Below are 22957 nucleotides of genomic sequence, written 5' to 3' on the forward strand. Positions count from 1 at the left end.
GCCACTCTTGATTTTTCTTCAGTACAGGTTGATAAACAAATGAACGCAATCTGAAATGAACGGCAGAAGTTGTTCAAGCTTTCCCAATTCTGGGTAAACATTGAAGTGATTGTGCAGTTACCTAGCTTTGTGAATAGATGGAAGATGGCATATAATCTATTATTTGATATTTCTCATTACATTATATGTTATATCCCAGCAGGACTTTGCAAGGCACTGCAAGTACAGGATTCATCCCTCCTCTTCTAGGGATGTGAACATTGGTTTTCTAGAAGTTATCTCAGACACTATAGTCTAGGGCTATATAAGCTATATATTGATAACAGAGAAGTTGGTATCTCCAAGGACAGCTAATCTGTTCCTGAAATATATATCTAAAAAGAATTAAATAAATTACCTCTGAAGAAGTCTGTTCTTTTCACTTACTGTAGGAGGAGTGTGGGTTTTTTTCCTGAATTCAGCTTGCTCTTCTCCAGTAGTGTTGCCATTCCTGTATGTATGGCACAAGCAAGGTTGTATCCATGAAACCCAGGTGACAGTGTGGTTGTACGTTATGTTTTACTCTATATCTATTATTTGTCATCATTCTCTTCTCCCTGCCTGTCCTGTGCTCATGGCAGGGGGCTTGGACTAGATGATCCTTAAAGGTCTCTTCCAACCCAAACTATTGTATGATTGCCTTGTACACAGGAAGCTGTAGTGCTCTGCTGTTCACAGTGGCATCTGGATAAGGAACCACAGAGCAATTTACCAAATAATGCATATTATATAAATAGTAGAACACACTAAAAATGTTTAAAAGTAAGAAAATCAATGTTTATACATCAGAAATCCCCTTAGACTTCAGTCAAGAAGTCTTCACTTAAAATTTGCAAGTGCAATTTGGAACATTTTCTGGCAGACTATTTTGTTAATAGATCATCACCTGCATAGTGACAATCACAGGGAAGCCTGTCAGCTACTTGATACAAACACTAAAATCATCTTAAAATCTTTATTTTATCTTACAGGTATCCCAGCTACACTCAGCCCATTGAAATCAGTGGAACTGCATCTCCACATACCAGGGATGAACATGACTTCAAATTTAGATGAAGCTGTGAGGGTTTCTGCAGAAGACACTGGCAACAGAGAGAATGCAGAGTGGGACAAATTCGTCCCTAGCATAACTAAACTTACCTCGATGGAGTTACAGCAAGGATGACTTTGGCTCAGTACATGTAAGACCACCAGAGAATGGCACATGCTTTTAGCATGTTACAGCCTGCAACAACTGGACAAAGGGATTCCGTCAAAATGACTGCCTCTCCTTTTTCTTCTCAGTCTTACAGAAACCTACTTACCTCAGCATGAGCTAAAGAACATGTCTTTACAAGTGTTTTTAAAGATTGGATTGTATTATACTTTGTAAATAGTGTAGATATTTATTTTTATATATTTTAGATGCTGTGGAATGTTCTAAAATGTATCATATAAAGAACTGTAAGTATTTGAAAGAAGTCTCAAACATCATTAATTTATATTCTGTTTCTACAAATGAATGACATTTATTTATAAGGAATGCTTACTTATGCACTAGTGATATTCTGGAATTAATTTGCACTTCTTTTTCTGCTAATTCACTTGTAGTAAAGTCTATGTTCATTATGGAACTTTCACTTCAGATTCATTTGAGGAGATTCCGAGCTACTTTTCTAAGCATAGAGATGCTTCTAAGATGTGAACCCAAAGTGCTGCAAGTCACACATGTTTTTATAAGATTACACTAAACAGCCAATTATCTTTTTTCTTCAGACTCGAGTGCCTAAAAAGTAACTACTTAAATAAAACTTATGTGATGCTCAAAGGTGCTATAAGCTCAAATTCCTACTCAGGCCAATAGGAATAACAAGTGTCAGCACCCCTGAAGGACAGGACATTTTAACTTTGGTAGCTCATTTTAGTTTGTAATGTCTGCAAGTGTTGCTCTAGAAGATCTCCAAGGATCTTTAAAAATAGAAAACATTGGTTATCTTGCTTGATTTCACAATTTCTCTCTCAGCTGCCATTTAATACTAATGATACAAACAATTCACAGATTGATATGCTAAGAAAACTCTGCCTTTTCAACAATTAAAATAAAATGTTTCTCTCTGGATATTATGGAGGTGATATCTCATGGGACCGGTAGATCAAGAACTCACCCATTTTCTATTTATGGAATAAGGTTCCTGGCCTGGGGCTTCCTACCATGCATTGTAGTTATTCCTCCTAAAGAATGAAGATGGTGCATTACTGGAGACTTAGTCTACTAGGGTAACGTGGCCTATTGGTTAGAAAGAGTTAGTCTATAAGAACCTGAGCTACAATCTCCCTGTGGCACTATTCTTGCATTTTGGTTAAGATTTTTCAAAAGGAAAGGTAAGATAGGATGGAGGGCTTCTTTTGCAGTAAAAAGCATTTCACATAGAAGACATTCTCACAGGTTCAAATGTTTCTGAAAAGGCAGTTATTCATAGACAAGGTGTTATTTGATTAAGTTATGTAAATATTTTTCCTAGTTTTTACTTTGACCTGATGTTATGCGATGCACTGTCTATCATGACAGCCATAGTTTTATGAAATGCTTAATCATTTCATGCTTTAGCCTTCCCAAACAGCTGTTTTACTTGACATTCTTAGTACTAGTTTACACTGGTGTAAGGTGAGAGAAAAAAAATCGCATTTATTTGTATATTAAAGTTTTCATTTTCTATTAAAAGAGAAAAAGGAGAATATTCTTTTTATATTAAAAAAGAATAAGGAGAAACACCCAAATGGAAAGAATGTTTAAACATCAAATAAAATCATAGGAATTCTTATAGTCCTATGTATAAGCTTAATTTTTGAGTATAGCTGTTAATGTCATTGCTATTTCAAGAAATTATTTTACTTTGTCTATTCTAAAGAAAGAAAACCCAAATAATTGTGGAAAGTACAGCAGGGTTTGATTTCACAGCTATTGCAATTCCTTTGCCATTAGAAGGCTATTTTTGCTCTTCAGCCACAGAAAATGTAGTATTCTTAAACTGTGTGGAACAAGATACCATTTTTCTATATCATTTGAAATGATGGAACAAGCAACTGCTGAATTAAAACAGAGAAATAGGAGAACGAATTTGAAAAGTCTTCTAATTTTTTTCTTTTAATATAAGTAAATAAAAGGTCAAAAAGTTAAAAACTAGTATAGGAATCTAGCTGCAAAGTAATTATCAGTAACCATTTAATTGTGCCATAAAATGTTGCCTCAACCCACTGTTGAAAAACATCAATTATGTCAAAATTTTGCAAATCTATACTTTCATTTCAGAAAATGTATTTTTATCCTTTCCTTGAAAAGACAGCAAGAAAGTAGAAAGTAAATAGCTATCTAAGAAAACTCTGTCAATATAAAAGGGGAGTATGGATACTTTTAAAACATAAAAGTTCATGGGTCACTGTGGAAGACCAGCACAATTCTCATGCCTTGTCAGGTGCATTGCCCAGATCCCTGAGCGATGAATGGGGGGGGTGGGGGGGGTGGCGATGCTCATGGAAAAACCATAAGTAACATCTTTCTAAAGTGGGTTGAATACTACTGTCAACTCAAATTGTCTTCTTTTTGCTGTTACCTTTAATGACAGTGGGATAAATTGTGTTTGTTAATCTAAGGTGAGAACACCACTAAAGATCATTGGTAGTTTTTGACTCCTGCAGGTCTCCTGTGACATGTTAGAAATGGAGGTTCTGGCCTTAATTTTCCCTTTCGTAAGAGAAAAATTTCTCTTTTGTTCTTTTTGTTCTCTTTTCTTATTTTCACTTAGATCCCCAAAATTAAAATATTCCAACATTCCTAGGAATTTCTTTTAGCCATAACTTCAACTTAACAGTACTTTTTGTGTGGAGAATATAAATAAAAGATGAGACATTCATTGACAAATAATTCTGGTTTTTCTCTGACCAGATTTTTGTTGAGTGAATAGCCTATCTTAGACACAAGTGATATGATCAGAGCTTATCCAAGTTTTGAAATTCTAAGGATAGGTAGAAATTGTTAACAAATTCTTGCCAGAGAATATGGTCATCAAGCTAAAGACCGGTTAAATATGATTATAGTCTAAAGATTTGGTTACTTTGATGAAAAAAATTTTCATTCAAAAATTTCTGGTTTTTTGAAATAAATATTTCTGATGCAAATATTCATATGTATTTATTTCTTTAGTTTTACAAAATTTGAGAAATACCTAGACATTTTTGTCTTTAGCTCAGATATGTTTTCAGGCACCATTTCATCAGAAAAACTTCATAGGCATTTAAAAATATGTTGTCTATCTGGGTAAAGTAGTGAAGGGTTTTTTGCCAGTTCTAGGATCTTTTACTGCAGAAAGATCCATATATTTGGTTACACTCAAAAGATTATCCAGCTGGATTTATTTTTGAATGAAAATAATCACTGGGAGTTTTCAGTAAAGACAAGCCCAATAGCGCGCAGTGGATATTAATGGAGATAGAAATGGCTGTGAGAAGACAGGGTAAGATTTTAAGAGCAATATGGAATTTAATGCCTTTTGCATGTGATAGAAATTAAAGCATCCTAAAGAAGCTTCTGGGCTTCTTATCCATCAAAAAAAGGTCAGGTGAGGAATGAGCATTTCTTATCCAGTCTATAAATATTGAAAATGATCTGAAAGCTGAGCTTTCATTGGGTTCTGTTACCTCTAGCTGCTTTGGTATTCTACTATTTCCACTAGCAACTCAGGAGCACAGAAATGGAGTTCTCATGCCATTGTTTCTGCTTGGTCATAGCAGCATTAGACATGGAGTTTAAATCACAACATATTTGTTGCTGCATACATAAATTGTTGTGCCACCATCACTCTCGTACTTTGTCTCTCAATGTATTTCACAGTCTGGAGGTCTGATATCCCGACCTCCTGCTCCTTTCCTGTTGTCCAGTAGTGAAAAGCTTGTGCCCTGCAGTCACAATGACTGCAAGGTAATTTCTCCCCCATCTTTACCTCCAAAAAGACAATTTTTTTCCTTTTCTTCTTGACCGCATAGAGGCCACCATCTCATTCTCTGATATAAGCAAAAGTGATGCATGTCATTAACCTGGAGAGTGCTTTATAGGAAGGAGAGTGCACTAAACATTAGCTTAACTCAGCCCTCACTATAAAAGGCATTGCAACCTACTGCTGCATGTTACAACGGATTAAGGCCCAGACAAATTTAGCCTTCCAATCTAAAATTTGTCTCATAGCTAAAGTTATATTCATCTCTCAGGCTATTCCTTTTACCTGACAATAAGGTTTTTCTCTGGCTGTTGGATATATTGGATGAAATATTATTTTATTTTATTTTGTTGAATACACCTTCTAAAAAAAAAAGACAAGTATTTAGCAATGTTGGTGTTAGGAGTTTAAATAAAGAATGTAGTAGGTTAACTACGTTGAAATCTCAGTTAAAAAAAAAATTAGAAATTATGTGCAAGGCTGAATTTTCCTGAAGTAAACAAACAAAAAAAAACACCCAAGGAAAATCTGGACTTGGCTGAAGTTTTGCTTTGTCAATAGAGTCAGTATTTCATCCATTATATCTCTCTCTCTGCTAGATATGTTGGAAGTGTTATGACATCTTTTTGGTTTAAGCATTCAAGGACTCGATCCAATTAAAAACATTCTGTATGGGAGAAGCACCTTGTGAAAACAAGACTCACGGGTAGCATGGAGAAATCAACAGGGATCTGTTGTTTCCTCCTCCCTCCAGTGCAGAAGCAAAGAGCATCTGGTGCAGCCAGCAGGTGTATGATTGTATGCTTTACGGTTGATTTATTTTTTATTAAGTACCCAAGTCAGCTGCTGACTTTTGCATGGCGAACCGCTTTTTGACACATTTTAGTGAAACTCCTGAAGTTAGACCCATAGTCCGGTATGGGTCTAGACTATAGACCAGTTATTTGTTCCTCTGGTCTGGTGTCCAGCACGCTGCATAGCTCCTCTCTCCCCCTAACAGGTCACGATCCTCCTCCACACCTGCGACGAAAACAAACAAACTCACTTCTAAGATGCATTGACGAGTGCGTGCGGAAGATGATGGGACCTCGGCGATCGTGGCACAAGCAGACCCGTGAGCGAAGGCTCTCACGACGGCCGCGAAGGAAGCTCTCGGGGGCGGGGGGCCGCGCTCCGCCCGCTGCTCCCCGCCATCGCCGCGGTGACAGACCCACCCGCCGCCCCGACCCCGCCCCGACCCCGCCCCGACCCCGCCCTCGCCGTGGCGCTGCCTCGGCTCCGCCCCCCCCCGCCGCGGCCCGCGCTGGCGGCGCCGGGCGGGCGCTGTCCCCGCGGCGGGTGCTGAAGGGGCGGGGCCGCGCCGGCACCCGCCGCCAGCCGCCTGGCGCGGAGCTGCGGCCGCCCGCGGCCGGCCATGGCCGCGCTCCTCTGCCTCGGTAAGTGCCGGGGCAGGCGGGGAGGGAGGCAGCCCCCAGCCGCGCCGGGACCCTCGCTTCTCCCCCGCGCCACTTCCCTCCGCGGGTTGCCCTCGCGGCTCCCTTCCCGCGCGTCTGCTCCCGGGGGGCCTCGAGGCGGGGGCGAGCAGGTACCTGCGGGGCTTCGCGCCCGCCCCGCGGCTGGGGACAGACGTCCTCGGCCCGGCTCCGGGTAGCGTGTCTGAAGCGGGGGGTGAGGCAGGGCAGCGGGGCCGGCACTGGTGAGGCGCTGAACCGGCGAGGAGACCCGCAAATGGGATGCCGTGCCGAGGTAAACAGCCGCCTGTTTGCCGAGCGGCAAGCGTTTCGTGCCGGCAGCGCTACGCGGCGGGCTGTTGACATTTCCCTTTGGGTCTGAACGGAGAAAAAGGGAAAATCGACACAGCAACAAAGCTGGTACAGAAGGAACTGGTAGAAGAGAATACACTGAGACAGGAATATTTTAATTTCTTTGATTCTCCTTTTCCCTTCTCTGCATATTGTATTCGTGCTTGTTCTCTTTAACGTCCCACTGCTCTGAACTCATGTTCCACTGTTAGAAACACTCTGTAGGCAGTTCTGCCCAGGGTTTTGTTAGAGTAAAGTTGTCCTTTATCACTTTTCGACTATATGTAACTACAGTTTGCCTTTCTCCTTTGGAGCTAGCTATCTTGCTGCTCTTGCAGTTGGATAGAAACCACAGCTTGGTTTCCCATTATTCATTATTATCTGCCAGATGATAATTCTGCAGTCTTGGGGGAGACACTGTAGTTCCTCTGTTCCTCAGTTCCCAATCTGCAAAATGAAGGTGCTAAAACGTCCTTTTTCCCCCCTTTTCACATTAGACAAATTCTTCAGGACAGGGAATGTTACACCTACCAAATGAATCAATAGACACCTGTACAAAAATACAGACACCTGTAGAAATCTAAATTCATGTATCCTCATATCAAAATGGATCCCTCTAAAAGTTTTAGCTACAAACTAACTCTTAGATGCCCTGAACTCTTCTAAGTAGAAAACAGTCGCTGAGTACTCCAAACACTAGAGTAAATAACTGAAGTGAATGACTGAAGTAATAACTGTTTATTTAAGCAATTGTATCAGCTACAATGGACCAGATTCTGCAATCATATGGGCCAGTTTGTTTCATGTAGGCTTGCCATGGTACACCCCCTGTGTACTGCTGACGAAACAAAAGATCCATCCATAATATGCCATTAGATCTGGAGAAGCCCTTTCTTAGACTGAATTAGCTTCAATCAAATATTATGCCACTCGGCTCTTTATTTTGCAAAAGCATCTCCTCCTTTTGGGGGGCACAGTTTCCAGGTGGGTTCAAAATAAACACACTCTGAAATAATCTTAACAAAGGAGCAGGAGCTTCTAATTGGCTGCTCAATCAGTCCTACTTTGATTATTCATTTTCAGCCAGTGGTTCTGAAAAGCAGTCTTAACAGGAGGGACACAGTACAGAGTCTTTGTGCTGCGGATCCTAATCGGATGTGTAAATCTTCCGTTGTGTTAGTACCTACAAAATAGCTAAATGGTCATCCAGCAAAATACCCTTTCTTAAAAAGTTCCTGGGTTTGTAATTCTGTATTGTCTTATATAGAGAGTCATTTTCACCTGTAAGGTATTTGGCAACATTTTTTTCTCTGTCATCCAAATAAATAGTGAGTAATTTCACAATTACAGACAACTTTTGGAGACAGTCCCAGGAATAACATGTTGTCATAATGAGCCAAAATTGTCTCTTTGGATGGGCCAGCTGCACATTCCTCAATGTCAAGTGGCAGGAGCCCTTTCTATCGATCAGTCTCCCAGGCTGACCGACAGAAGCAGCCTAAAAGAGTGTTTCAGGCTGGAAATCACAGATCTCTCAACCAACCCTGCATAGATCAGAGAACTGGCAGGAATAAGCACAACTGGGGAAGGATTAGCACCAGCTATGGTAAGCACATGTGGCCTCTTTTGTGTCTCTGAGGCACACCAAATGCTATTACACCTGTCAGTTATAAAGTATTAAATGTTGCTTAATCTTTAACAACATGTCTCCAGAAAGTGTTCCGTACAGCAGCACTGTTATATCACAGGTAAGCATCATTTCCAGAATGGATGGCATCACCTCTAAACAGTAGTGGCTCTTTAAGATTATTAAGAGTGGTATTTGATATTTATTTTCTTATTTCCCAAATGTACCATTGGAAATGTTTCATTTCTCTGGATGGAGTCTGGACAAGTCCTGAAGGAATATTTCATGCCTCTTGCAGATGATGTTTAAGGAATTAAACAGTGCTGGAAACTCCTCAAATTCCATACGAACTTACCTGAACATCAGGAAAAAAAGGAGACTTGGTCTGGGACATGCCGTGTCCTTCAATACCTAAGGAAAACACTTCCATCAGGTGTTCAGCAGCTAGTTTGATAAGGCCTGAAATCAGTGTCTGAAACTTAACTTTATAGAAAATTAAGACACATGGTTACAAATTAGAGGTTGTGTTACCATGGGAATGTTGATGAAAGAGCTAAACCCCAACTGATTTGGCTTTTCTTAGCAAGGCAATTTAATTTTCTGCTGATAAGCCAGAGGTGGTGCTGATTTAAAATTCTTTACCTTGAAACCTCCGTATCAGTCTTCAGTTTCAGAACTTTTTTATGCAATTAAATTGGCTTTTAGGTTCAGTGCACTCAGGGAAGCAGACAAAGACATAAATGTGGGGGTTGCTTTCAAGAAATGATGCATCTGTGAAGTAAAAACAAAGAAGGTGAAGAGTACTGTATTATGAAAGAAAATCTCATTTATTACCTAACAGGTGTGTAGCTGTCAAAGCTCTTTCACATGGTCTATTTATAGGAATTCCTGTGTAGTCTCTAGCTTGATGAAATTGCAGTCCAAGTAAAATGCTGTTTCCTCTGAATTTTATACTGTCTTCCTTTCTATAATTTATTATGGATCTCAGAACTGCAGTCACTTCTATTTATCTATAGACTGATGTATAGCTATGGTTGATGTTACAGTACTGGAGTAAAAACAATACAAAATATGCCACACAGCAAAGTTGAAAATTTAAAATTTAAATTTAATTTTCCAGTTGTGAAACTGAGGAAAAGTTTTATTCTGTTAAAAAGTAACTTGGTAGAAAATGTGAATCTATAGATAAACTACAGTAAATTATATTGTTATAATCTAAGTGTAAATGAAAAGGTCAGTACAATATCTATTGTATTAAATAGTCATTATATTCTGTTTTTACAGTGTTGTTCATGTACTTCACAAGTATATCTACTGCCCAGACTACTGACTGCCTGCAACTGAGGGAGCAATGTATAAATGCTGCAAATGGATGTGAGAGCATCTGGAATGTTGTTGAAGATGTCTGTAATATTTCAGGTAATTCTTTATGGTGTAGACAGCTTTCTTTTGAATTGCTGAATGGTTGCATATTCAGAGTTTATCATAATATTGCTGTGGTAAATGAATGAAGTCAGAGAGATTTCAAAGAGAAAATGATGGCAAAACACAGTCAACTTCTGAAATCCTTGGCAATGGCCAATACTATTTTCAGTAACAGTCACACTGTCTCTTCAATAAGGTGATAGAAATTTCTGGGCTATGAACAAAGTCAGAGTCTGAACCAACTCAAGAAGTCTAAATTCAGCAGAAATTATGCTCTTGTGGGATCCTGTTAAAGCCAGCATGCAGCTGGAAAAGAAAGTTCCAACCTTGTTTTCACAATTCAGAGGAGTTTATCTGTGCCCTCTCTGGCAGTGTTCAAGGCTGGGCTGGATGGGGCTTTGAGCAACCTGGTCTAGTGGCAGGTCTTCCTGCCCATGGCAGTGGGGTTGGAACTGGATGATCTTTAAGGTCCCTTCCAACCCAAACCATTCTATGATTCTATGATCTTGCACGATACCAAAACAATGTAGTAGTTACTTAGAGTAATTTCCAAATGTTGTATTAGAATAAGAAACAAATCAAATAAAGCATGCCTCAAAGAGAGCTGTGTTGTAGAGAGGCACATTGTATTTACTCAGTGAATAGTACTGTCCTGGTTTCAGCTGGGATAGTGCTATGGTATAGTAGCTGGTATAGTGCTATGTTTTGGATTCAGTACGAGAAGAATGTTGATAACACTGATGTTTTCAGTTGTTGCTAAGTAGTGTTTAGTCTAAAGTCAAGGATTTTTCAGCTTCTCATGCCTCGCCAGCAAGAAGGCTGGAGGGGCACAAGAAGTTGGCACAGGACACAGCCAGGGCACCTGACCCCAACTGGCCAAAGGGGTATTCCATACCATGGGACGTCATGTCCAGTATATAAATTGGGGGGGGTGGGGAGATCGCCCCTCAGGAACTAACTGGGCGTTGGTCAGTGGGTGGTGAGCAACTGCATTGTGCATCACTTGTATATTCCAATCCTTTTATTATTACTGTTGTAATTTTTTTATTGTTATCATTATCATTATTAGTTTCTTCCTTTCTGTTCTATTAAACTGTTCTTATCTCAATCCATGAGTTTTACTTTTTTTTTTTTTGATTCTCTTCCCCATGCCACTGGGTTGGGGGGGAAGTGAGTGAGTGGCTGCGTGGTGCTTAGTTGCTGGCTGGGGTTAAACCATGGCAGGTACCAACATGTCAGAGTGATTCACTTGCAGGGAGTGATGGTTCAATAAAGTGTAGGTTACGATGTGACTAAGCCTCCTTGAATTGTTAAACAGATTCTCACATAAATGAAAGCAGAAAAAGCAGTCTCTGTCTCTTTTTCATTGCACTTTCAATGCTTGGTGCACCATTTCCAAGTAAAGTATGTTTTAAGTGGGGGAAGACCAGGTATTATAAGTTTGACCTGAAACTCATCCTAATCTCTGTTGTCATTCAGGTGAAAATGTTCCTTTCTCTGAAGGCCTATTATCTTCTTGAACAAATCTTGGGTATCAGTCACCATCTGTCTCTTTCTTTAAATCCCTCCAAGACCTTGGTGTTAAATGATGAGTATTCACTTGCCAGGTGCTGTGAATATGGAAGAAGAAGAGAAGCAGTACAGTGTGGTAGTGTCATTAGACCAAGCTAGTAATGACACCTTTGTTGACTGATAAAAGTCAAGGGCCTTGATTTGCCAAGGCTACATCAGTACTAGCAAATAAAATGGGCCAGGGACTATTTTCTGGCCCCGAGTTCAACTGTCATGGGGCAGCATGCATCCATACAACTAAACTGTCTTACCCCCATGGTGGCTGCACAAAACTGCCTTTTAGGAGTGACTCCAGGCCAGCGCTGTCTTCACGGTCCAGCTGGCTCAGTCCAGACCAGCTACCATGCAGAAATGCAGCAGTACAGATGCAGTCACTTGCTATTAGCCTAGCACATGTCTTGATCCTGTTCATAAATGCAGCCAAGGGTATTTAAGTACATAACTGCCATTTCTAGTAACTTAATTCCGTAAGGCAGGTTCTCCGTCACTGGGAATCAGAGGTTTATATATACCTCCACAGAAACCTCCCTTCTCCTTATATTGACTATATTTGAACAAAACCAGCCACATCCTGATGCCATAATCTGTTCTGAGCCTCAGCTGCAGCAGAGTTGGTAAAGTGAATATCCCTCTGCCTGTCTTGATATCAGGACCTAGTCTCACATTTGGTCTGTGTGAGAAGCTAGGCAGCAGAAGATGCTGCCTGACTTCATGGTCAATAGTCCCTTGCTAGAATATTCACCTGCAGTGTGGGCTACCTGAATGCTTCTGTCTGTCTGATTTTTTGCAGAGATTTGAACCCAAGTGTCCCAAGTCACAAGTCAGTATTTAAAATAATTAGAACAGAAAATTCTCTGAGGGGTCCTTCTTAGTGTGTCCTGTTCCAGATACATATCTGCTTTCCATAGAATGTCTGAATACTTTGAAGAACAGAGTAAATAAAAAATAAATTATAACCTAATGGTTACAACAGTCCCCAAAGGAACTGGGTTTCAGCTCATGTTCTATCAAGTTTTTAAATATTTTATGTGAAGTGGAACAGTTTCAAAAGATGGCTGCTGTTTGAAAAAAAGCATTGGAATATGCAGTACTTTCAGGCTCAAGACAGTGACCTAAAGATGAGCTCTGTAGAACCAAACCTCCTCCCCAAATCAGAAGTTGAATTTGCTTCTCTCACATCATTCACAAAGGCATTAGCACCAAGACTACTTGACATAAAGATCGGGATTTATACTGTAGCCTATTCTTCATCATACCCTGCAACCAGATGAAGTGGGCCAGCATGATGACTTCTGTGGTCTCCCCTTCGGATTTATTGCATTGTCCCATAATATGCCATTTCCCTCACTTATTGTCCTATGTGCTTATTCATTGGTATTAATGGTATTTATAACTGGGTCAGAGAAACCTTCTGAAAATAAATTCTTCTTGTTTGATTTTGCATCTGTAGATTTCCTTAGGATAATAGCCTTTGGCAAGGACTCTCCAACATTGCAGGGCACTCAGATATTGTGTTGGGTCTAGGACAAATCATTCTAAATGTGCTTATTAGGTGTGATGACCCCGGAGGCTGTAAACCCATAGTCAGACAGCTGATGGTACCTCCCAGAGAGCCCACAGAAACAGTGACAGAAAATCTACCAGCATTATTAGTAAGAATAACATTATACTGTATGTCAAGAGTACTCTACATGTGCAAGACTGAAAACTTCATGGATGAGCTGTAGGAATGGAAAAGGCCCTTCAGTGCTGAGCATGAATGTGTTGGAGTCAATAGGCAATGGGGCAAATATTCCTTTTGATAGTTTCTCTATGAAAAACCTAACTACAAATGATAATTACACTCCTACACTGCGGTATGAGCTCAATAACTCAGTCCCTCAGGCTGTAACCTCCAAGTTAAATATGTGCATTATCAAATCCTCCATCTTTTGTTCTTCAGAGCAGGTCTGGGTACACTCTCCGGATGACTGCATAAGTCACTCCTTTCTCTGTCAAACTGTCCATCACTGCTCCCTTACTACTACAGCAGCATTTTCAGAGTCTCAGTTTATAGTTCTCTGAGTCCAGTCCTTCTTCCACTTGCTCTTCTCTTCTGCCATTAGACCACTGTCATATTAAAAAAGTTTTTTCTGACCTTTGCATGGAATTTCTTGTACTTCAGTTTGTACCTCTTGTCCTGTCACTGAGGAGTCTGTCCCTGCCTTATTCACTCCCCTCTCAGCAGGTATTTATACAGATGGATACATTTATTGGTACGCCCCTGAGCCTTCTGTCCTCCAGGCTGAGCAATCCCAGCTCTCTCAGCCTCTCCTTGTAGGACAGATGCTTCAGTCCATTAATCACATCTGTGGCACTCTGCAGGAGCCAGTCCAGTATGCCCATGTCCCTCTTGTCCTCAGGAGCCCAGCACTGGACACAGCACTCCACATGTGGTGTCACCAGTGCTAGAAGGGAAAACCAGTAATTTCCTCTGCAGTCCTCTGATGCAGTTCCCACTGATGACTGAAGAGCTGACTGTGCAAGAACAGATTATCACCATGGAAGTGTCAGCTTCTACTATGTCATGCTTCTACCTGTGGTCCCATGTACATAAATTATGTACATATAAATAAATCAAATTATGAATAATAGCTACCAAGCATTAGGTCAGAGAGCATTTTTTTGTAAATGTCTTGGAAGAATATGCATAAGGTAAAATATATTACCTAGAACTAATCAATGGTAAAGCAACAATAACTGAAAACCAGCAATAAAATATTTTCTACTGTTCATCACAGCTGAATCAACACAGTGTACAAACAGACCAATACTGATAATAGGTTATTTCTACACACCTTTCAAGGGGCCAGGCAAGGGAACCCCATAAATCTGATGTGCTTCCCAATTCTGTCTATGCCCTTTGTATAGGACAACCTGTCTCTCACCCCCTGGTTGTCAGGTGCTGTGATTCAGCACAGTGGGTTCGCAGCACACAGGACCACTATGAACACAGCCCCTGTACCTGACTCCTAACAACAATTTGTTAGTGTCATGAAGACAGATGAGCTAAGTGAGGCTGGGGTGCAGCATAAAATATACCAGGATTTGTGTTTCTTATTCTCCTGCCTCTACTCACCTCCACCCTTGAAGTGTCCTCAGGACCTTGAAGAAGACAGTCATAAATTTTGCAAATTAGCTGATTTTTGTACAAGCCCCTCTTGATCTTTGTTGTTCTTTTTCTACCCCTGGAATTTGTCCTCCTGAAATTACCTCCTGAAATTCTTTTATTATCCCTGTTGTGGTTTAACCACAGCCAGCAACTAAGCACCACGCCGCTGCTCGCTCTCTTCTGCCCACCCAGTGCGATGGGGGAGAGAATTGGGGAAAAAAAGTAAAACTTGTGGGTTGAGATAAGAACAGTTTAATAGGACAGAAAGGAAGAAAAAATAATGATAATAATAACAATAAAAAATTGACAATAATAATCACAATAAAAGAACTGGAATATACAAAAAAAGTGATGCACAATGCAGTTGCTCACCACCCACTGATCAATGCCCAGTTAGTTCCAGAGCAGGAATCCACCCCCCAGGCCAGCTCCCCCCAGTTTATATACTGGACATGACGTCACATGGTATGGAATACCCCTTTGGCCGGTTGGGGTCAGGTGCCCTGGCTGTGTCCTGTGCCAACTTCTTGTGCCCCTCCAGCCTTCTTGCTGGCTGGGCATGAGAAGCTGAAAAATCCTTGACTTAGTTGAAACACTACTTAGCAACAACTGAAAACATCAGTGTGTTATCAACATTCTTCTCGTACTGAATCCAAAACATAACACTCTACCAGCTGCTAGAAAGAAAATTAACTATCCCAGCTGAAACCAGGACAATCCCTTACTCACTTGATAAAATATAGAGTAGAATATCCACCCACCCACCTCCATGGGCCTCCATAGTTCCCATGTCGCCACTTACTTTGCACCCTGTTTTTATGACCAGGGAGTGTCCTAGGTCCATGACCTTCAGGAGATCTCCTGAGCTCCTTGGCTACTGGAAAAAGAAAGAAATGTGAGAGCTAAGGTTTAGGGTCATGCTCTACTTCTAAAAATGCAGAAGGCAAGCTGGAGATGGGGTTGGAGAGATACAGGCAAGCCCGGGCACCATCAACTTCTCCTCTGCTGGTACAAGAGGTGAAGTGGGAGCAGAGGCTGGGAACTGTAGCTCTTGCTGGACTGCGACGTCCCCCTGTAGCAGTGCACATTTTAACACATCTCCAGGCCCTCCTCAGTCAGCAACAGCAACTGGAGAAAGGGCAATGCAGACACTGTTTGAAAAAGGATTTGGGGGTGGCAGGACGGGGACGTGCACTCTGGAATAGCTGATACTCATTCCTTCAGGCACAGGCAAAATGCACTGCTTCCTCTTGCAGGCCTTCACCTAGACTGCCTTCCGCTGCTGTTTGTGTCAACAACATATAAATGACATTAAAACTCTGATCCCATTAAAGCTTTTCCACGGTAGCAGTGACACATGGCTGCTAGCGTTGCAGTTTTACTAGAGCACAGAGTCTCTGCTGCTCCATGCTAGTCAATGGGAAAGCAGCAAGGCAGGAAGCCAGACGTCACCCTTGACAGGGTAGAGACAATAACATTTGTGCTCAGTAGATTAAAATCTATCCTCGTGCTGCCCCATGACCAGCCTGGGTCTTGTGAGGCACATGCTCCTTATCTTACATATTGTGAGATACTTAATATCTACGAGGTGAAGAGAGAAAATGTGGAAAATGTGCTGGTTTGGGGAACTGCATACCCATTTTGACAAGGTAGACCATGGCTTTCACAAAATAAAACTTTCTTAAATGGTATTTAACTGCTTCTTATGTAACTTGTAACTTTCTTAAGCAGTAATAAGTAATGACATACCTTTACAACCTTGTAATCCATAAAGTAGAGGGTTGATGGATTTACCATTATACCACAAACTAGTACATGCTCTTTATTTTTACTATGCATACAAGGCAAATGTGATCTGACAGCCTGTGTGACTGTCATTGAGTCCAAGTACACACGCAAGCAACGGGCTTGAAACTGGACTGGCAAACTAAGGCTTCTGCACATTTTTTTTTGTGTTAACATCTCCCTTACTTTTATTATAAAAAAATTAAAAATCAGAATATTCTTGGACTCCTTTAAATTTGTTGTCATTGCCAAACTCAGGCAGTGAAGTTGTTCGATAGGGTAGCAGTCCAAGGGCATATCCAAATGGCCAGGCATTTGTAGGCTTATGCCATCCTGACGTGAGTGAGAGATCTGAACCAGAGCTGACATCTCTCAGCATGGGGTTAACATCACCATTATCACGGGACTGAGCCTGCCCTCCGATGTCCCCTCTCTTACTCCGTTACATGGCAGTACCTTAGCCTGCACTGTGAATTCCTGTCCCTGTACCAGGCACCTCATTTCTACACAGGACCAAGATGAGTATCTCAGTGCCTCAGTTCAGGATGTGCTCTGTGACTCCTGTGCAGCTTTTTAGTTTGGTCTCTGTGCCTCATCTACCTAGAATAAAAGGTATGAGTTTTAGGTTTTATGTACTTTGAAAATGAGAACAGATATGCTGGCAATGGGTCAGATCAAAAAGGAGGTAATATTGTACCCACAACTTTATTATGTCACTCTGAATATTGTTTAAAATTTGTAAATTATGACAGGTTTTCAAAGAAAACTAAGTTCAAACTATCTTCTCTTGGCAAAACGTATTGGTTTTGTGCTTCAATTGAATTGTTTTATGTAATCATACCCCTTAAGCGTTCATAAACGTTAACAACATTACCATTTTAATGGTGAGTTCTAGGTAATAAATGCAAGGCAGAAGATGCTATTGGATGCAATAGAATCATCCAGGTCCTGGCTGATGAATACCCAGAATTTAAAAACTGTGTCTGCACTACAGATGATTTCTGTAACATCACGACTTTGCTTGGGAAACAGTGCAGTATTAATAAAGGTAACTAAACATGAAGTTTTAATTATGAAGAGCAAAAAAATATATAATTTTGTAACCCTCATTTTAACTGGGCTCAAGTTTCTTTGCATATTTCTCAAATCTGGTAATTGCCCCAAAACATTAGTTTTATCTCTTCTGTGATATTCACACTCCAACATGCATATGAAAGCAACGCCATATCTGCTTTAAAACAAACAAAACCAAAAAAATGCATGTGAGAAATTAAAATGGTTTCTAAAGCTCTTGCTCAATCCAGTGGAAAGCAAGAGTCAAAATACGATGTGTGTCAAGGGCTACCTGTTGCCCAAGGAGTGAGTGCCACTGGATCTATGTTATGTATTGAGAACCACATCCAGCCACCTCGTGAATGGGGATGCACAGTTGTGCAGTTGTGTCACATTGTGTTATAGGAACATCTTCACTACATCTAGGAGAGGTTACTGGATGTGGGAAACACAGTTACTACCTTCATAAAGCTGTACATAATATATAAAATGCATCCTTTTAAAAAATTCTGTTGTAATCAATGGGCCCAACTCCTTGAAATTTATTTTTGATTATTCTGAGAACTCTTTTCCCTTCAGAAAGCCTACCTTTATAATTGAGAATTACTTGGTGCATGAAAGGCTTGCAGTTTCTGATCCAATGTCTCCTGGAGTAATGATTAGCAAAGCTGACATAAGAGAGGTAGAATCAGCCAGCAAATGAGAGTCTGGAAAGTGAGCCGCAAGGTTGATTCCTCGCACTGATCCATCACTCCTTGCTGGCATCAATCAGCGTACATCATATAGTAGCAGAATATATGGCTTTATTGCAGAGGAAATAATAGCAGCCTGATCTGTTACTCCTTGCCCCAAACAAGAAGAGTGGGTATCTAAAACCTGACGTTGATGTCATTGAAACAGTTGCTTTTGCTTCTAGAAAAATGAAGTAATTTTATATTTTTTGCTGATTGAGATTACATTTCTGACCAGCATAGCAAAAATTTGGATGGAGTTACACTAGTACCAGTTTTACCTACAGATGATGGCTTATCGTATCGTGAATACTTTCAGGAGTAATTCTCCCTGTCTAACTTAAATAACCATTTTAGGTAATGAATGAACCATCTTCTGGAATTGCCATTCTCTCTTTAAAAATTATGTGTTGAATTAAGATTATAATCCATGATATGTCCAATCTGTAGGTGGTTAAAATTATGTGAGATTAATCCCTTTATGCAGTAATTTTAGTGAGGGTTTCTCGTATTACTGTTAGCAGCTGAATTGTTAAAGTGGACTGTATTATACAACTACCAGGACACAGTAAGCACGAGGAAGATTCATTAGTCTGCAAGACTCTGAAATTATGTATTTACATAAACTCAGAATGAAACTAGGCTGTTTCATTCATTTTATTGCATTAAGACAATTATCTTTTTCCTGAGTTTGTGTTGAGCTGACTAGTGATGATGCTCCATCTTTCATTTGATTTATATCTCTGTTTGCACCTATTTGCACAGAATATTTGGAAACTCCCTCAAGATCAGATACTGAAGTGAGTTTTAGTCACCACAGAAACCCCCAAGGCCAAAGACACCCAGAAGAATTAGAGAACGACTGCAGTATTGCAAAACAACGCTGTCGAGAAGACCCTTACTGCTTTTTAGTGTATAAGAGTTTCCAGCGAGCCTGCCAGGCAGACGCAGCAAAATGCCGGCTCCCAGTGGCCAACCAGGAGTGTTTGTCAGCATGGAGAGAACTGAAGAAAACAGTGCTGGGAGAGTGCAAGTGCTCAGATCCACTTCAGATGAGATGCATTAAAATATGGAAGGGAATATTTAACAACCCTTGTTTACAATACTCTCAAGAGAACCAAGCTTCAGCAGCTAGTGAAAATGATGATGATGATGATGATAATGATGATGATTATGTCGATGATGAGAAAAATCAGGACACCGACACAGGTTAGTGGTATTCCAGCAGTGTGAATGCTTTCATACATAACAGGAGTGTGCACAAGTCTGTGAGGAAAGGTTTCCTTAATCATTTGCTGTTTAACATGTTTAATGTTGGAAACAGGATAGTTTTAAGAGGCTTATTTACATTCAAATGAATGATCTGATATCAAAATGATATCCTGACTGCAAATACTATTGTCCTTCAATGTGTTAATTTGATAGAACCTGATCCAAATCAGTCCCTTTTAGTATTGCACTGTAAGCAGAAACAATGTAAGACAAATAACAATAATTTTGTAATAACAAGAATTGCCTTCCTGCCTTGACTTTAGATCATGACAAGCAGTTAGTTGAGCTTGAAAACCGGATGCACTGATGAACACATCAAGGCCTCTGCCTTTCATTTATTCACAAGAAATCTGACTTTATACTGCTCTGAGCAGCTCTAAAAACTCTTCTTGAGCTCACAGGATATATATGTAGAGAATGTTATCAGCAGCCATTGATAAACTGTGCTTTCACCCCCCAGACTTATGAATATATGCAGGAGTGATTTTAGAGTTTGTTAACAAGTTGACAGGTCCTATTTGGTCAAGCTTTTTATTCTTGTTTCTTTTTACTACTGGCAGTATGCCAGCAACACAGCCAATACTTTAAAGTTAAAAACTAAGCTACAACCTGGTTTATCACTTATGCCTGTACCTGTATCTTTTTTTTCTAGACCATATTAGTATGGAAACAAAATTACAATGGAGTTTATCTGCTCTCTCCAAACAAGGTAGGTCTGAATTTACTTATGAATCCTAATAACTGGTTTTAGCTCTGTTTTCAGATAGTGTACAGGGTATCTCAAAATTAAAATGAATACTTTTCATTCAAATTACTGAAGAGTAGGGAATCAATAGATCCAACATATTTTCAGTTAAGCTACTGGGTAGATACAATTCCAAAAATGTTAGGTAACAATCCTGATCCTGTTAAATTTACAGAGGCAAATCTTATCCCATAAACATTTTAGGGTCAGAATTATCTAGATTTTTTGGAAGGTTTATAGCATAGGCTAGAAATACATAAACTAGCTTTAAAAGCACAGAAATACCAGTTATATTCCCTTCTCCATTACTTATTATGTAGTCTAGCATAAGACTGCATGCTGGAGATTTCAGCATTTTCAGGTATCCACGAGCCACTAGCTTCTAGAAACAGTTACATACCACGAAGAAACTTCTATCTTGCCAGTTTTCACTTTCCTCTCCCTTATTTATCTGGCAGGAGCAGAAACTTGCAGGAGGGTTGCTTATGAGGGCCAAGCAGTAGAAGGGAGAAGTATCAAGATCACACAGTTTGCTTAAAAGAGGCAGTGCTGGAAGAGCTAGATCAGAGTTTTGGGGAGTCAAACTTGTTTTTAATGGGAATGTTGCAGGCAGGATGACTACCTATCATCACTTGAGAAAGGTTTTCTTGTGATTTCATTTTAAAAACTGTTATTCTTTTTAGCATACACAGCAAACAGGACCTGTTTGGAGATGAACAAGGAGTGTGTTGAAGATGAAGTATGTAACAAACAGTTGTCCCTGTACCTTAAGGTTTGCTCAGTAAATAAGAAGTGCAACATGGAAGAATGTCAAGCAGCCATAAGGTTCTTCTATCAAAACATGCCTTTTGAAGTTGCCCAAATGATGACATTTTGTGATTGTATCCAGCCTGATGAATCCTGCCACAGAGCCAAAGAACTTCTCCATGGCAAGCCCTGTGCAGTTACTGCTGTTCCACCTCCATCATGTCTGAATGTAATCCACACGTGTGAAGAGAATGAATTGTGCAGGTAAGTAGAAGAAAGATTTTGCCTAGTAATGTGCCTGTGAATAAGGATTTGATCAAATAATTTTTTTATATATATATATACCATATATCTCACCTATAGCAAAATTTTTTTCTGCACTGTATCTATTGTATATTATCACTTGTGTTTGACATCTTCACAGATGTCTGCATCAGCTCTGGTAATTCCACAAGTAATTCCACAAGTAAACTGAAAGGGTTCATTTTCAGAAAGGTCTAGAATCTAGTGTGGGCTTTGCTTCTGCCTCTTTCGTGACTCTTAACACTGTTTCTGCCTGACAAACTATGCTGTTGTGTATTTTCATTACCACTTTCTTCAGATAACGCCTGCCAGTCTGCACCTTTGCCCTCTAGCAGTTTGCACAAATTGTGCAGCAGACCAGACGAAGTTTGTTTGGTTGAAGTAATTGCCTCTTCCACCGCAGAGTCTGACCCTTTGTACCCAACAGGCATAAAACCAACTTGGCCCATTCAGAAAACTGTTGTCTTATTCTTTTCATCTCAAGCATACTGATACTTGAAAAAAGCTGCCCCAAAACATGCACAGACCACCAAACTCATGAAGAATAGTGCAGTTTTAAGATCTGACTTTATTTTAGAAAACACACAACAGGTTTAGCCCATATTCGTAGTTCTACTTAATTGCCACCATTTGTGCATGGTCAATTGGCCCACTTTAGTTTTCAGCGTAGTCACCAGTTCCCTTGTGGATTAGACCTGAATTTTACCTCAAAGCTGTGCTCAAATTAACGTTCAGTCAACAAACCAGGAGGCCAAGAGATGCTTTCAGTTCTGTGCAGGCTATTCAGATTGACGTCAGTGGGAATTGCCCCTTTTTAAGTCAAGAAGAATTGGGCTACAAGTGTATGTCTGTGCATCTGCATGTGTACACATGTAATATCTTAATGGAGACTTGCTGAATTACCCATTATGTTGGGAACATTAATGTTTCCTGGCACTGACAATAAGTGGATATAATTGGCAAAATTAGTCTCTAAATTATGGCTAGCCATATCTATAAATCAGGAGGTGAATAAAAATAATTCTATTAGCACAGAGGTGGCATCTGCTTTGAAACCTTTGCTTGTGTAATGAAAATATTTACAATAATGTCCTAGCTGGTATCGTAACAGTTCATGTTTTTCCATGTGACTTGCTTGTTACAGCTACACAATATCTCAACAGTAAATTTATAGCCTAATTTTATGATTAAGGAAATAATGTTTTAATATACTAATGTACAATATACAACAACAGTTTACCTTTATCGTCCCCTAAGATTTAATGTAAGTGATAAATTGGTTTTTAATTAATATCTACAGATTTCTTAGTTAACTTTTACTATATATTTTCTATTGTCATACATAGTGCATTAAAGGCCAATTTTTTTCTATCCTAAGAGCAAATAAATGGAAATAATTTGAGATTATTGAGCTGGGAAACAAGTTAATTCTTCTCATAACTTATCTCTGCTATCAATTAATATTTAAGGTCAACTGAATTACTTCTAATTTTCCCTGAGCATTGGACATTTTGTATTTGGTTAGCATTTGGGGAGAGGAGGGGTTGGCATTGGATGTAGATTATTTTATGTAAAATAAGTTGAATATTCATTCTTCCTTCACACCGCCCAACAAACTGATCCACTAGAACAGCACCTGTTTTGGTTTCATTGTGATGACTGGTCTAGTTCCTCTATCCACATTTCTTCTCTGAGGATCTGAGGCTGTTGGATTCACACTGATTTTTGCTGGACC

General features: G+C 39.9%; 2 protein-coding genes across 8 annotated transcripts in view; both read left to right on the forward strand.

The window, feature by feature from the left end:
- HCRTR2 (hypocretin receptor 2) overlaps positions 1-4149 on the forward strand; it is a 39784-nt gene extending 35635 nt beyond the window's left edge. For both annotated transcript variants that reach the window (XM_030037959.1, XM_030037958.1), the window contains one exon: positions 1011-4149. In XM_030037959.1, coding sequence (XP_029893819.1) covers positions 1011-1204 — 194 coding nt within the window. In that variant the 3' untranslated portion in view covers positions 1205-4149. The remainder of the gene's footprint in view (positions 1-1010) is intronic.
- Positions 4150-6331: 2182 nt separating this feature from the next.
- The window catches only part of GFRAL (GDNF family receptor alpha like), a 31981-nt gene continuing 15355 nt past the window's right edge, over positions 6332-22957 (forward strand). Inside the window, exons 1-6 of one of the 6 annotated variants that reach the window (XM_030037983.1) lie at positions 6332-6445; positions 9723-9857; positions 17261-17419; positions 18921-19364; positions 20080-20136; positions 20856-21183. In XM_030037983.1, coding sequence (XP_029893843.1) covers positions 6424-6445; positions 9723-9857; positions 17261-17419; positions 18921-19364; positions 20080-20136; positions 20856-21183 — 1145 coding nt within the window. In that variant the 5' untranslated portion in view covers positions 6332-6423. Of the gene's footprint in view, positions 6446-8154; positions 8418-9722; positions 9858-17260; positions 17420-18920; positions 19365-20079; positions 20137-20855; positions 21184-22957 lie in introns of those variants that run through there. The other 5 variants (XM_041128925.1, XM_030037980.1, XM_030037982.1 and 2 more) reach the window with 5 other exon arrangements.

The sequence above is a fragment of the Aquila chrysaetos genome, chromosome 15 (assembly GCF_900496995.4).
Source record: "Aquila chrysaetos chrysaetos chromosome 15, bAquChr1.4, whole genome shotgun sequence".
Lineage (NCBI taxonomy): Eukaryota > Metazoa > Chordata > Aves > Accipitriformes > Accipitridae > Aquila > Aquila chrysaetos.